Source organism: Lepidochelys kempii, chromosome 5 (assembly GCF_965140265.1).
Source record: "Lepidochelys kempii isolate rLepKem1 chromosome 5, rLepKem1.hap2, whole genome shotgun sequence".
Classification (NCBI taxonomy): domain Eukaryota; kingdom Metazoa; phylum Chordata; order Testudines; family Cheloniidae; genus Lepidochelys; species Lepidochelys kempii.
Window position 1 is genome coordinate 66,012,166 of NC_133260.1, and position 16,135 is coordinate 66,028,300.

Genomic DNA, 16,135 nt, shown 5'->3' on the forward strand with positions numbered 1-16,135 from the left:
TAATGGCATAAAGCATTTTCTTTTGCTCAAATTTGTTCCTCCAATCTACTTTTTTTCCCCTTTTTTTCAAAATAACAGGGTGAAAATGAATTCAAAGAGAAAAGAATCAAAAGAACGTAGGGACTTAAAATAGGCAGGTAAAGAAACATAGATAGCACAAGGTTTAAAGGGGGTAAGGTAATGATCTAAGGTAGATGAAGAGGAATTATTTTAAAATTATAATAGTCTATTACACAAGTCTCTTCTACAGAAGAAGTGGTAATTTACCCTGAAAAAAATGCACTGTAGTTATACTGTTTTTACTTTGGCAGAATTCAGAGCACCAGGCTTTAGATATAAATGGAAATATGAAAAAAACATCAACATCACTAAATGTAAACATGTTAGTACAAAGTAGACTGCCTTTAAGACACGATAATACTAGCATCCTCTTCTCTCATCAGACAATCTCACCCAAAGTACTCAGCAGAAAAATATGCCTGGAAGTGCAACAAATCCAGATGAGGCAGATGAGGGTGAAAAGCCCATAGCAGCACTGAGGCTTTTTTGGCAAAGGTACCCTGCTAGCTGCCGCCTCTCATTTAATCAGGGATATCTAGATTAGAATAGTTCAGTAGTATCACATAGATTCAGAGAGAGTCTTTCAAATAACCACTTGCTATACAACTTCGGGGCACGTAGGTTAAAATCAATAGTTTTTAGCTTCCCCCTGGAAGCTAACAGGCAGCAAATGTTCCTCTGGGGGGAATTCTCGGCCAAAAAATTAAAAATACTGCACACAATATTTTAAAATTCTGTTTATTACATTTGTCAATATAACCATGCCAGTTTCAATTATGTTGGTAATTTATTTCAAAATACCTGTCAGCAAGTATGTCTGTAACAATACAGAGGAAAAAAAAAATCTAGGAAAAAAATTTTGACAAATAGATTCCTTACTAGACATATTAATACAGAACTTTGAGTAATTCATTTAAACTACAATACATAAACATATTTCCTGCACCCCTCAGAAGAAGTGCAAAGACTTGGGGTAGAGGGAGGGAGGAAGCCTGGGAGCAAACCTGGAGAGTGGTTGTGTGTGGATGGGAGAAGTATGGAACAGGTTTTTGGAGGGGTTGGGGGTGGGAAGGGATTGTACAGAGTTGGGGAGCCTCCCCCATGTAGGCCCTGGCTGACCCCTAGCCTCTCCCATTTTAGTTGGGCACATCTGCCCGCGTCCCCATGTATCTCTGCACCCTCTTACCCCACGTCCCAATTTGTGTCTGCAGCTCCCTTCTCCATGTTACCCGGGGTTTTGCTGAACTCAGAGCTCTTGGTAACTTTACTCTTTGCAAGGTGATGACAGGAAATAAATCAATGGGGGACACGGCACGTCTGGCCAATAGATAGTTGATGTAAGCAGGCAAACAAAGGTGCTTTCACTCTAAGCGTCTACTTTATTTAGTCTAAAGTGTGATGGATTTGGTCACAGAGATCCCCTTGGGACTGTCACCTGATGTGCTGAAATTACCTCTGAGCCCGTTTTCACTGCCAGCTTGGGACTTCAGAACCCTGCCTTGTTGAGCCAGACACGCTAGCCTGCAACAACACAGACTCGAGATCTGGGCCAATGCCCCCAAAGCTGCAGTCTTTAACCAAAAACAGCTCAGCAGGTTACCTCTCCAGCACCCAGACACCGAGTTCCCAATGGGATCCAAGTCCCAAATAAATCCGTTTTACTCTGTATAAAGCTTATACAGCGTAAACTCATAAATTGTCCGCCCTCTATAACACTGATAGAGAAAGATACACAGCTGTTTGCTCCCCTAGGTATTAATCACTTACTCTGGGTTTACTAGTAAACAAAAGTGATTTTATTAAGTATAAAAAGTAGGATTTAGGTGGTTTCAAGTAATAACAGAACAAAGTCACCAAGCAAAATAAAGCAAAAACACGCAAGTCTAAGCCTAATACATTAAAGAAACTGATTACAGATAATATCTCACCCTCAGAGATGTTCCAATAAGCGTCTTTCACAGACTACACTCCTTCCTAGTCTGGGGCCAATCCTTTCCCCTGGTATAGTTCTTGTTCGTTCCAGCAGACATCTCAGGTGGTAGGCAGGGGCTTTCTCATGACTGGCTGCCCCCTTTGTTCTGTTCCACCCCCTTTTATAGCTTTAGCACAAGGCAGGAATCTTTTCTCTTTGGGTCCCCACCCCTCCTCCTAAATGGAAAAGTACCAGATTTAAGATGGATTTCATTATCAGGTGACATGGTCACATGTCACTGTGAGACCCCTAGTCCCCGTTCCCCATGGGCAGGCCCACACGTACACAGGAAGACTTTCAAGTAACTAAGGCCATTTTCAACTGATTGTTTCTGGAGCACCCTTAATGGCCCCCACTTAATATGTTTACATCAGTGATACAAGTTTATATCTTATTCTCCTAACTCCAGACATAGAAATAATACGTGCAAACAAATAGGGTGAACATACTTAGTAGATTATAAGCTTTCTAATGACCCCGTACAAGGAGTATTTAGCATAAAGCATATTCCAGTTATGTCATATTCATAAGCATATTTCCATAAAACGTATGGAGTGCAACGTCACATCAAGTACTTACACATGTCTGCAGCACATTAGTAGAGCACCCCAAATTAACCCCAGTTTAATATTTACCCAAGGTCTCAAGTGGATATCTGTAGACTTCCAGTGGCCAGCTAGCCATCTGCAGGGGAACTTGAGAGGTGTCTCAAAATATCCCAAGTATTCAAATGTCCTCTGAGCTCAGATCTCTTCATCTTTTTATACCCAGTTTGTTAGTATTACATGGCTTGTTCATCAAAAAACTGCTGAGCTGAAGTTGTGTGTGGAGTTTTCCAGCCTGTCAGGCAGGGAATTTTTCTTCAGTTAACCAGCTGTATTTCACATAACAATAGTTAACTATGGCCAGACTTTTCATTTTGCACAACTGCATGCTTCAGCAAAAACTCAAGTCAGGAGGGCACTGGGTCATGTTCACTCCTTGTTGTCACTCACTTTCCCCTCCCCTGCTGGTCTGTTAGTTGTGCTAAGGATTCAGCAACTGCCTTTCTAGCTGCTTTCAGCAATGAATATAACAATTGGTATGCCGGCTGTGGGCAGTGGTCTAGGCATGCTACTGCACTTTGGGCTACCAAAAATCTCCCCCTCCTACACCCATGAATCCCTGCTCCTCTCTACCCCCTGTCCCCATGGGGCCCTGCAGCCACCCTCCCATTCAGCCCCTGGCATAATGCTGTCATCCTACTAGCCCCTAAGCTTATGCCCCAGTCTGTCCTCCCCCACTAGCCCTTCTGTACTCCATGTCAGCAGCCCCATGTGCTCAATTCTGTCTGGTGCCTCCTACCTGGCCCTGCTCTGACGAACGCAACCTCTCCACCAGCTGGTTGCCCTCTCTTCTGGAACCACAGCAGCCCTTGGTGGGTGAAAGGTGTAAGTCCAGCAGAATCTGTATTCTGCAGAGAAAATAAAATCTGCTGGGGACATAAATTCTGCTCGTATGTAGTGGCACAGAATTCCCCCAGGAGTAAAATGTATAGATATAATATACTTTCTGTGTGATGTTCTGCTTAATGTGGATTGATGTGGTATGCACTAGCTATAACTTACAGATGGTAGAGTGCTCTTATTACAGTAGTCTAATCTCAAAATGAGACACAAATTTGGAAAACTGATTAACATCAGAAAGTGCCTTTAGCTATAGCTGCTACCTGAGCAGCCAAAGATCTATAAAAGCCCCCACAGTCATTCTCTGTCATGACCCATAAAATGTGAAGCCTCACTACATAGCAAAACTTGGAGAGCATTTCACAAAACAAACGATATAATTTTATAAATATACATACAAATATTGCACTTATGCATATATATATGTTCATACGACGTATAGCAAGCTTTTAAATTCATCTAATATAATATCAGAAAAGGTTTCTGATGCAGCAGTTTTTTTAAAAAGTTTAAAATAATATAAAATAAATTAGTCCATGATATTAGTATGAAGTTGTGTTTTTACTAATTAAAAATGTTTCTCAAAAATATGCCATAAAAGTTTCTTCGAAATTCTTAAATAAATAAATAAATAAATTTAAAGAATTTCCTTAGAAACCCCTTTTCTAATCTTATGTGGCAACCAAATACAGTTCTAGAATCAGAGTATTTTCAAATGCACCCAAGTGAGCAAAGAGCCTAAATCCTATTTCCTTTCAATAGTCACAATCTGTAATCTGTTACCAATGAGCAGTCAAGTAATCAGTGAGATTTTCATAAAATAGGTTAGTCTATCCATTGCTATAATGCTAAAGGGTACAGTATGCACCTTATTGGGAAGGAGAAGGCGGCTGTATGACTGAACTGGCAATATACTTTCATACTTTCCAGGATGAATTAAAGTGTTCAGATTTCAAAGGAGTGAATTTATTGGTTGGGGTTAGACAGGGTTCAGTTCCAAACAGAATTTGTGGCTTCATTTTGCTTGAAGTTTCACCCTATGTTCCCAGGTCAAACACCTCCACCAACTTACCCTCCTTGTTCTTCTGGCTTTTCCCTTCGTGTGTTTGTTTGATGCAGCCTGATGGCAGCACAGTGCACTGGGAGTGGACTCCTCTCTCCATGCTCCTTGGCCAAGATTGAGTCCAGGATGTAGGTTCCAGAAAGTTTTCATCCTGCAACCCCTCCTCATAGAAGTTGTGGAGTTCTCTTCTCCTGGGATACACCCAAACAGTAGTCTTAATAAAAACAAGATTTATTAAAAATGGAGAAAATGGAATATAAACAAAATAAATTTGTTTTAAAATGTCTTGATTTACACTTCCTAGAAGCTAAACTAGAACTCAGTCCCCTCTCTGGTCACAGTGGCTGTCCCCAGTACCAACTCTGCTGTGTCAAAGTGAGAGCAACATAAAGAATTTGCTGGGAACTGAAAGGTAACGCCTACTTAGGCATAAAATTGAACAGTCTGCAACAATTCTCATCTTCATTACAGAAGTGTGGTCCATGGAGAATAAGGGCTTGTCTTCACTAAAGTTTTAGCTTGAGATATAAATGAAGTGTTGCCCCTAGCCTGACTCCTGTGCACACACACAAATTTTAGCTCGAGTTAAGTGATATTTTTAAACCAGCAATTCCCAAACTTTGGGTCATGATCCCACGTAAGGTTGCTGCAATCCCAAGTGTTCAGAGGATGCCATTTTACAAAATGGCACCCTCCATGTAGCGTGACCTCACACACACCATATGTGTGCGAGGTCATACTGTGTGGAGGATGCCATTTTGTAAAACAAAATGGTGTCCGACATGCTGCAGTTGACTTCACACATAAACTGCGTATGAGGTCAAGCTGCAAGGACAACTCCATTTAAAAATGGCATCCTCCATGCTGTCTGGGGTCGCAGGAAGCAATACATGTGAAAATGGGGTCATACAGGGAAAATGTTGGGAACTGCGGCTTTAAACTAAAGCCAGCTGGCCTGTCAGGGGCTGTGGGTTGAAGTTTGAGTGCTGCTGATGCTCCAGCTAGTAAAGCAGTGGGGACTTGGTTACTCAGTCAGCTGCTAATCCAACCACTGTGCAGCTCGACCATTTTACAGTGTGACTGCTCTCACCTGACCAAGGCTAACTCATGAGAAGTTAACTCAAGTGTAGGTAACTTTCTCAAATGCCCCAGTGAACACAAGCCCTAAGAAGTTTCAGTGGCTCATTTCATGCTGGGACCTGGTAATCGTTGGCTGCCACTTCTCCATATTAAAGACTAAGGGAACTCACAGCTGCATTATAGAACTCTCTGGACTTTACTTGACTCCACAGGCCACACTTTGGCTACCCCGGTAGAAAATACTGAAGTGTATATAGTTTTATTGGAGTTCATCCAAAACATTACCAGCTGTACAGATTTACTAGCAATACACACATGTCAAACTTCACAGCTGAAATTGCACCTTTTTGGGATCATATTATCCAGCTCCCTTCTCAATATGGCACATGTTCCTCCTTGATAACTATAGTCTACCAATAGCATCAACCTCCTTTTCCCATTCATCCTCCTCCATGGCACTGTAGGGAAAAGGAAATGAACTGGTGGAATCATTTCACATGGCATAATTCTAGCAACTAAAGTTGTGGATAAAATGCAACCACAATACAATTAATGCCTATCTCGCAAAGTGTGAGCTGCTCTGAACGAACACACACATACATACAAATCCCCTCTGGGTTAATTGTTTCAAGGACTGTAACAAATACATTCCCTTTTTATTCTTGATAATACAAAAATGTAACCGGTTACTTGCAAAAGGATCTATGCAGCTAACGTAAGGGGATGTCTTCCTGAGAAAGTAATGTCATGCCTTGCTTTGTTATAACAATGGAATGCTTCAGGATTTTCCCATCATTCAAATGTTGGAATTCTTTAGGAGCAACTCTCCCTGACAGTTGTTCCATCTCCATCCTCTGAACTGCAAATATTAGAGAAATAAAGAGAGTACACTCTAATCTTCTCAGACATTTAGAAAGTTATATCTCTATTCCCCTGCATGGCTCTTGAGATGACACCAGCAGTAGCTAAGAAATCCCGTGAGCATGTCATTTTATAGTTTTAATGGTGCCTATTATTAATTACTGAAAATTTCCGGGGCATTAGCATGTTCTTTTCAAGCATGTTGCTTGAAATGCCAAGATACCGATGTCAATTCTCTTCTTTTCTTAAAGAAGCAGAGACAGTTATAGAAGCCAGACTGAAAAACAAACCTGTTTCAACGGAGTCTCAAAAGAAGTGGGAAAAACATCATATTGTCGAACAGGCCAGCCCTGGAATTTCCTTTGTTCTTATTACAACTCTTCTAATTATTCCTATTGTTGTCCTGTTGGCAATTGCTGTATTTATTCGATGGAGGAAGACAAGGGTCTATGGAGGTAACCATGAATAACTCTTAAATTCCAGAACAACAGACTTTTATTATTCAAAGACATCATTGAACAGGCAGGGCCAAAATTATGAAAAGAGTCCTGTTGTCTGTATTTAATCCTGTGTACAGGTACCATGGCAATGCATTCTAATCCTGTGTTGGCATCCACAAATGACTGTGTCTGTAAATACATTTATTATTGTACCTTAATAAACCACTTTTTCAGTATTTCCTTCTAAATCTTCCCTTTAGTTGTTATCAGGGTAAAACTGGTTCTGAAATCCCAGAAAGAGCCTTCTGATTATAATTATTTTGATTTAGATAAATCCTTTATTTTAAAATTCAATGTATAATGTACTTAGAGATGCTTTTCATGTTGGGAAAGCTTAGAATACTTTTTTCTTCAAAATAAGTGCAGCTTTAAAAAAAAAAAAAAAGACCGATAAAGATATAAACAAAAAGGAGTACTTGTGGCACCTTAGAGACGAACCAATTTATTTGAGCGTAAGCTTTCGTGAGCTACAGCTCACTTCATCGGATGCATCACGAAAGCTTACGCTCAAATAAATTGCTTAGTCTCTAAGGTGCCACAAGTACTCCTTTTCTTTTTGCGAATACAGACTAACCTGGCTGCTACTCTGAAAGATATAAACAGTATTACAGGATTTCCCAGAAATAAACAAATTGCAAACATTAACAAAAAATGTCTGAGGGGAACATAAATGGTAGTTCACTTACTATCTCATGCATTTTCTGAGTCATACATACGTTTCTATTATGTATGTGCCTTCATCCCTTTGAAATCCAGCTGTGACCTTCTTAATGCGTATTTATAGTGCTAAAACTGTGACGTTGTCTCCAGTTCATACTGTAGTAACCTATTATAACACATTTTACTTTCTTCGAAACTGTCACATGAATTAGCAATTAAATGTTCATTTCCTGGATTATCTGTATGCCATAAAAAGTTGGTAAAACAGACAGAATAAAACATACATGAATTGTGCAAATAACATAGTTCCACCACTATTACAGACCCAATGTAATTGAAATCCTCACACAAAATGCATAAAGTTTGAAGTGCAGTGATAATGGTGGAAGAAAATCTTGCTTGCAAATGTTCAGCATTGAAAAGTAATACTGCATGAGGAGTTGTTGTTTTTAGTGTTAAATATGCAAACACTCCAGAGGGCTAAATCATAATAAAAAGCAGATATGAATAAGACCTCTTAAATCTACCTGTCCATCTCCCAGCATGCAGATTTGTTCCTTCTAGTGCATTTTGGAGTAACTGAAATTACAGTGGATGGGAACATTTTGATAAAACTGGACTTTGTTAAATATCTAGAATATATTTAAACTGGTAAAAACAAATCACTTAGTTCTGCAAATTCTTTGCACTGATTTATGAGTATATACAAAGTAGTGTGTAGAAAAAACAATTTGGTTGTGTCTTTTTGTTTTCCTTTGGATTTGCAGTGGGAGAATCACTATCATTTTCCAGTAGCTCAAGAAATTTGGAGATCATTGAAGTGTCTACCATGGATCTAGAGTGTTTCAAGAGCAAACTGTACCACATGCATGTCCAAATGAGAACAGAAGTATAGTACTGTTTGGCATGTCTTACTACAACTTGCAGTGTGCTGGAATATAATTATCCAGACAGTGTAAGTGATGAAGTTGTTCTTCTCCAACTGTAGTCTTCACGATCACAAAAGCCAGCAGTTGAGAAAGTGGTTCTCGGATTTGACTGAGAATTTAATCATCTTAATGGCTGCAATGACGTATAGAAAGAATGGCACAAACTGAAAATAAAGAGTGTGTCCTTTTTCCCACTATGAGTTAGAATTCTACCCTAACCATGAAACTGGACAATATCAATTTTTCTCTCAACTGCTGATCAGTATCAGAAAATGCACTGTTTCAGAATAGGGCCATTGATGCTTATTTTGAAATTTGCTTTATCTTTTCAGCTGATGCAGACCACAAACTTGAATCAAGTTCAGGAAGAATCTTGGGCAGACTTCAAGGTAAGTAAAATGCAAGATATCTTTGACTGTTAAGAGTCCAATAACTCAGATTTTATTCAAGTAAGTCAACACAGAAACATGTTTGAGAATAAATACTGTATATTTAATACCTTGGTGCTGGGAGTGGGATTTTCCAAGGGCAGAGGTGGGGGAAGTCTCTCCTCCTCAGCTCTCTCTTTATTATAAATATATATAATGCCTTCCTCCTACCACCTTTTATATGTCCGCTCAAGATGATCTGCCATTCCTGCCAAGAAGCTGGTACCTGTCATAATGAGTTATCCCTGTTTCTTATAGTGAATGAAATGAAGCGCTGCCTCTGGGATGGCTAATTATGTTCAAACTGGTCAGGACACACGAGATGCTGTTCAGACGGTTGTTATAGCTGAATCCTAAAGGAAGCTCTAAAAAAACCCATTTGTAATTTTGTTTGCCACAACCTATGTGCCTAGCTTCCCAAGATGGTTCATGTGCTGGCCTTCTTCGAGGGCTTGGTGGAAGGTGCTTTTGGGAAAAGGATAAGGGTCATTAAAGTGGGTAATGGATGAGTGGTAGGAATTTTTTTTTCAAATTCAGTAATGGAAAGCTTACCTTAGGTATTTCCTTTCTACAGGAAAAGGTAGTGGAGGCCTTAACCTTGGGAACTTCTTTGCAAGCCACAAAAGCTACAGTCGGAAAGGGTTTGACCGACTTAGTACTGAAGGGAGTGATCAAGAAAAAGATGAAGATGATGGTACAGACTCAGAAGAAGAGTATTCAGCTCCCCCACCCCCACCAGTATCTTCCTCATCATGAAACCAGCCTTTGATTTATTCTACATTGAATGATTCTACCAAGAACATCAGATTCCTTTTCCCTTTAGCACGTTTAAGATTTTGTGTATTTAATTGTAAACTGTACTAGTCTGCGTGGGGCTGTACACTGGGATTTGTTTGGTTTTAGTTTGGTTTGGGGTTTTTTTTTAAGTGGAGGAGTGTGTGGAAGTTTTATATCAGTGCCGTTGTCTTTATGTGAACATCTTAATAAAGAAAACAATCCTCTTTTAATGGCAGTACTGATTTAAAGTAGTAGTATTTTATCATTTCTGTTTTGGGACCTTTTCTGTATTTGTAAATAAGTCCCATTATCTGCTTTAGCACAATATTTTCCTCATGACATTTCAGTTGTCAGTTTCTTTCTTTTGTGCCTTTCCTGTTCAATATCCTTAAACTATTGCAGTACAGAGGAAATACAGTGCCACAAGAAAACAAAGCTACTAAATCTTCTTCTATTTTTTTAAAATCACATAATATTGCATTGAGAGAGAGAAAAAGTCTCTATTTAATTCTTTTTTCTTCCTCCTTAGTTGGTGTGTTTCTGAGATGTCTTATTTTTAGATAGTATTACTGTTAAAATACTATTTTCTGAGGCTGAATGTAATTTGTGTAATAAAGTGTTCGCAGAGCATTTGCTGTCAGAGTGTATTTTGGAATTTTTGCATATTTGAAGGGTTTTTGTACACAACTTTTGTAACAATAACACAGACCACTTCTTACAGTGAAAAATGTGCTATTTTGTATGAGTTGGAAGATATTTTGTTATGTAGCAGCTTTAAAGGGGAAAAAAACAAGACTAACTTACATACATGTATAAAATCAAACAAACATTTAAAGAGGAATCTTGCCTGTATATCAAAATTGCAGGGTATTTATTTTAATAAAACATGATCAGAGCTAAGAAGAAACCTGTGTCTCAGATTGCATATGAAAATAAATTAGTTTAGGCAACTAGTATAAGTTTGCTTACAGAACTGATACTCTTAATTTTTCTAAATTTCCTCCCCCATTCATGCAACATAGTCCTCATTTCTGCAATATGATGACTCACTATTTTATATTTGCTGAAGACCGGCTAGATAATTATGCTGAATGTGTGAGTCATCTAAAGTGACTCATTTGTGTGACATTGTCATGATTCATCAGTCTCCTTTGAGGATCAGAGGCATAGATTAATCTCATTTTATTTAAAATCTGCACATACAGGCTGAGAGAGCAAAAAATTGCTACAGGGTCCTATGAAATGACTTTCATCACATTTACTATAATGGGCTGTTGCTGGTGCTTAAGGAGGTTTCTTGGGGGCAAATGTATTGTATTGCTGGAACACAGACTGATTCATCCCTGACCAGATAAGGCCTTGTACCTCTTCTTTCGGGAACAAAGGGTAAAAAACTTAACTACCCTTCTCTGTTTTTTCTTAGAAGAGAAGTGGTAACTCCTCTAGGGTTAAACTCCCAAAATGCAACCATTTTTCAGGCCATTAGAGCGCTGATGCTGTAGCTCTGAAAGTACTGTTTTTTTCCCCCTAACAAAATGACTCTGTCTCACACTTGGGACCCTGGAGAGCATTAGTGTTCTTTTGGGTGCAACTTTATTATAGCTGAGCCATTTGCTTGCCTTAAACTTGCATACAAGCAAAAATAATGAGAATTCGAGCAGGAAGAAACCTAAAAAAGTAAAAAGAAAAGGAGTACTTGTGGCACCTTAGAGACTAACCAATTTATTTGAGCATAAGCTTTCGTGAGCTACAGCTCACTTCATCGGATGCATACCATTGAGGGTACCTCATTAGGGTGCAAGATGTTACCTGCTTTGTGCTGAGAGCTGAACTGCCCAACTTTTAACTAATACAGTTAATCAAAACCCATGGTGGTACCATATTATTGGACAAGACAAGATCTTATATTTAATAATGAGTGCCTCTGAGCATGTGCACTCTTATTAAACGGGCTGTTATGAGCCTGTCTATTTTCTGATGTTTAGATTTAGCAATTGTGAGCTAACTATCTTGGGAGCCACAATGTATGGAAATGCACTCAGAGATTAGCGTGTAATTAAATATTAACTGAAAACAACTGCAGTGAAGAAGACAGTGTTATAACTTCTGCATTTGAAAGCTGGGTGGTCAAACTCATCTCAATTGAGGGTGGTGGTGTTTTTTTTTTTAAATGAAAATCATCAAGTTTGAGTGCAGGCGAACACATACTTGACCAAAAAGCATAAAGACACCATAGTATTTACAGGAAATGTTACACCAGTTGGGTCCATTTATTGTTTTGTTGAATGTTGTTAAAAGTGGAGCCCTCTTTAACACTTGTTTTAAATGATAAACCTGGGTCACTAATGTTCTGTAGGAACCAATCGAAAATAGTCTGGGGTTTTTAAAAGCCAAGTGTGGCTGCCTCTTGTTCAGATGTGGCTCTTGGTGGAGTGCATATGAGCCTTCTCTTCCTTACTTAATCCTGTCTACACTACAAAAATTATATATCGCTGACGATGGGTGCAACTGAGCATGGTTTAAATGGAAGTATAAAAGGACAAACTTGTTCAGCAGGACATAAAACAATTGTAGTCTATGCCTTCTCCAGCGTGCAGGGACTAGTCTCTACTAGACCCCACTGTGGTGCAAGCCATCCCAAAAATGGTTGAAATCAGGCACAGTATAGCTCCACTAGCCAGTATTGCATTGCTAGCTTTGGATAAGGGCACATACTGTAATCTCCAAAGGGGTGGGTTGCCACCACAGTTGTGCTCCCCGGGAGGCATACTGCAGTTCCACAGCTTTTCCTGTTCAAGGCTGTGCTTTAATAACACAGTCTGGCCCTAAATGAGCAGAGGAGAGATGCAGTAAAAAGAACTAATTTTTGCTGTACCTAAAGGTAACGTGCAATGGAAAAATCATGCAGGAAAACAATAGATCAGAGTATTCTTTTTGCACAATTGTTTAATAACCAGCAGATCCTCCTCAAAAGAATCTCTGTTAAAAGAATAACCATGTGTTATCTACTGAAAGAAAAATATTAGTTATTTGTTGTCAAAGTAGAATTGGCTTACATAGCATGTGCCCTTTTATCTCACTGACAGCAGATGTCCACCAATTAACAGAAAATGCTTTTTAAGTAATAAACGCTGGAAGAAATGCCAACTCCAAGCCTTCAAAAATCACGACTGATCATATAGTGTGATTTTTTTTTAATGGATTTTTTTGTATCTTGTGGATTCATTTTTTTTTTTGAGCTTTTCTCAGCCACTGTGGGGGCTAGACACTTTTTAGTTGAAAGCTCAGATTCTCATATAATCACATGGCTCTAGGAGCTGGGGCTTTAAGAAAAACACCAAATACTGAGAGTTGGCAACAGTGCTGCCTGAGGAGCTGCAGTGACCCTCTCCCATTAGTGAATAATGCCATGAACTTTGGATAAGGCAGGGAAGGAACCTGCTATTTGTCCCAAGTTTGAGTTGGGCAGCTCAGAGAGGTGGCCCCTCTGAATATAGGTAGTTCACAATGAGCAAACCAGGAGGCAACTGTAGGCTCCTGGTAGAAGAGCCAACAAACAGACCTGCACCACTAAGTCACCTGAAGGTGTCCCGGTTAAACAAAATTATATCCCAGTTAAGCAGCTGTCCTTTCTATCAAGTACCATTAGGTGTAAATTGGCTCCCTAGGAGGCATCTTGATTAAGTAGAGTTTTCCAATTAAGCAGTGCACTGTAGTAGTTAATGAGGATTTATAAATCAATGCAGTAAATTGCAACAGTTCCTTGCTCTCCACTAAGCTAGATTCATGTACATCCTTTCAGAGAACTTTTAGTTCCCTAGTATGATTCCTGGTACTGTCGCATAGGGGCATGAATTGGTGGGGGCTGGGTAGAGTTGTGAGGGGCATGGCATGAGGAACCTGCAGATTTCTGCTGCCTTACCCTGAAGTGTATAAGAAGTGTTGTATTAATAAAAATTGTTTGTTTATCCAAATGTGCTAGCAACATATTAACATAAAATGTCTTGGGTAGAAAAACTAGGTAAGGTCACTGCTTATAGAGCAAGCCAAAAATAAGGGCTACACTGGATTAAATCAAACATTCAGAGACGCCATGACATTGTTCTTTTAAATGTGCTTTTCTTATTGAAACAATGTCCTGTGACATACTGTGCAATTATTCTGGTCTCCTGCTGTGTGTAATGGATGACTGCTGTAACAGGAAAAAGGGGAAAGACCGCTGTTTCTGAACCTAGACATGGGATGCCTAATTCATCTCTGACTCGCTAGTCAAATTCTGGCTCTGCACTTCAGTGTGGTTGCATGCCTGTAACAGATGCTACAAAGAAGAGCACAAGCGAAATGCCTATGTTGCTTAGAACATGTTTTCTGTTTAAAATAGCAGCATACAGCTTGCACAGCACAGTTTTAACATCCCATCATTTTACTTTTATATCTAACCTTTCTTACTCTAGAATGAATATGATAACTTCTTGATTCATCATGAATTATCATAAAATGTGATTTTAAAATATTCAACATCTGCATGAATGGTCTGTTCAAATCACCCTTCTTTGATACTTTTCCGCTATTGTTCCTGTGTAATATTTAGATTCATCTGTGCCATTGAACAGCATGGGACAGCAGAGAGGAATTTACTATCATACAGGGAGGGTTTGCATTCTGCAGAGATCTGATATTTCGCTCTGCAAAACCTGCAACTCCTTTCTGCTTTTGAAGCTTCTTGTCTGAGAAGCTAACCGACCTAGCTGACTTCATTGTACAATTCTTCCAGCAAGTACACAGTAGGTGAAACTACAGGGACATAGAGTTAAGGCACGTGCATATACAGCTCAAATGTCACTCTCTGTAATTCCATTCCACAGAGCTTTGGTATCCTCTCACTTTTATTGTTAAAGTTATTAACACCAGAAACAAAACAGCATGAAACTGAGGTTCTAGAAAGAGCCATTTACATTAAAATCATGAATCCCACAATATTTTGTTTTTTGCTTGAATAATTTATAGTTCATTTTGGATCACTTATTGTGTCCCACATTTGAAAACGAGCAGGTTGAGTGGGCTTCATGCACATCTTCTGTTACTTACACAACCCTTTGTAAGCGAGCCACATGTGGATAGCGATGGGTTTTCAAGTGTGCGTTCAAGAGGATGTTCAGTGTGCTGAGGATGTTCAGTGTGCTATTGCAAAACATAGCTAGTGTTTGGTGCAGTATTTAGTAATGGCAGGAATTGCATAAACCTGTGGTACATAATTTCCATCGTCAGTGTAGGGTGGGCCATGTGTTCCTCAAAACTGAGCATTATGGGTGTAGTAAGAAGAGACAGAAACAAACAATACTAATAGTGTTCACTTTCAGTTTCTGCCCTGGTGTTTTTCAAAACCTGTCTTACGCAAGTGTTTGTAATCCCCTCCAAACTGGCCACCCAAAGGAGCCAACTGCTGGATGAGCTCATGAAAATGATAGTGTGCTATCAGGTGTATACAGATGTAGGTTACGATCTTCTCCCCACACAAGCACTTTCACTGAATCTACCCTGGCTCCCTGAGTCCTTGAATTAGCTCTCCCCAGCATGTAGAGTCAAAGCCACTGGAGCCAGGGATTTGGGAAGGAGAGGGAGACATGGGTCACCCTTTTCTCTTTCTCATTTTCCCATGCTCATCAACCAGATACCCACCAAAACCATCCTCTGCAATGCTGTCACCCCCCCTTTCCTATTATGGGAGCCCTAGTTTTTCATTTTGGAAAGCCGTACCCATGTATCTGTTCTAGTATATCATCTGTGTAATACCCTACAGAGCACAAAGTTTCAGCAGTCAGAGAAATTCACTGATGTATCTGATTGCACATAGTGGCTGTTTTTTTATAGGGAGGTTTGTTTTATGTTCCGAGATTGTTGCAAGATACCAAACTGGTATTTTTGTAGTGGTTGGGTTGTTGATAATGGCATAAAACCACACAAAGAACCATGAAATGTTAAAGTGCTGCACCCTCCCTTTCTTGTCAAAAACATAGTTTGGGAGAGAATTGTGCTACAGTCATTTGTTTCCCCATCTGTTTTTAACAGTTACTGCAGACTTTTCATCCACGTTTATTGACTTGACTAGCTTTACAATGGAGTTCTTATTTAAACTATTGCAGTGAGTGACTGACACCTTGTGGCAAAATTTGTAAGGAAGAAATACAACCACATTTTTATATACATAGAATCATAGAAGATTAGGGTTGGAAGAGACCTCAGGTGGTCATCTAGTCCAACCCCCTTCTCAAAGTGGGACCAACCCCATCTAAATCATTCCAGCCAGGGCTTTGTCAAGCCGGGCCTTAAAAATCTCTAAGGATGGAGAGTCCACCACCT

The 16,135-nt window shown here is 39.5% G+C and overlaps 1 protein-coding gene across 11 annotated transcripts in view; it reads left to right on the forward strand.

Moving 5' to 3' along the window:
- Positions 1–10,682, forward strand: part of PAM (peptidylglycine alpha-amidating monooxygenase) — a 221,095-nt gene extending 210,413 nt beyond the window's left edge. For 6 of the 11 annotated variants that reach the window (XM_073344599.1, XM_073344604.1, XM_073344603.1 and 3 more), the window contains 3 exons: positions 6,733–6,936; positions 8,903–8,959; positions 9,573–10,682. In XM_073344599.1, coding sequence (XP_073200700.1) covers positions 6,733–6,936; positions 8,903–8,959; positions 9,573–9,754 — 443 coding nt within the window. In that variant the 3' untranslated portion in view covers positions 9,755–10,682. Of the gene's footprint in view, positions 1–6,732; positions 6,937–8,408; positions 8,597–8,902; positions 8,960–9,572 lie in introns of those variants that run through there. The other 5 variants (XM_073344602.1, XM_073344605.1, XM_073344609.1 and 2 more) reach the window with 3 other exon arrangements.
- The last annotated feature ends 5,453 nt before the right edge of the window (positions 10,683–16,135 follow it).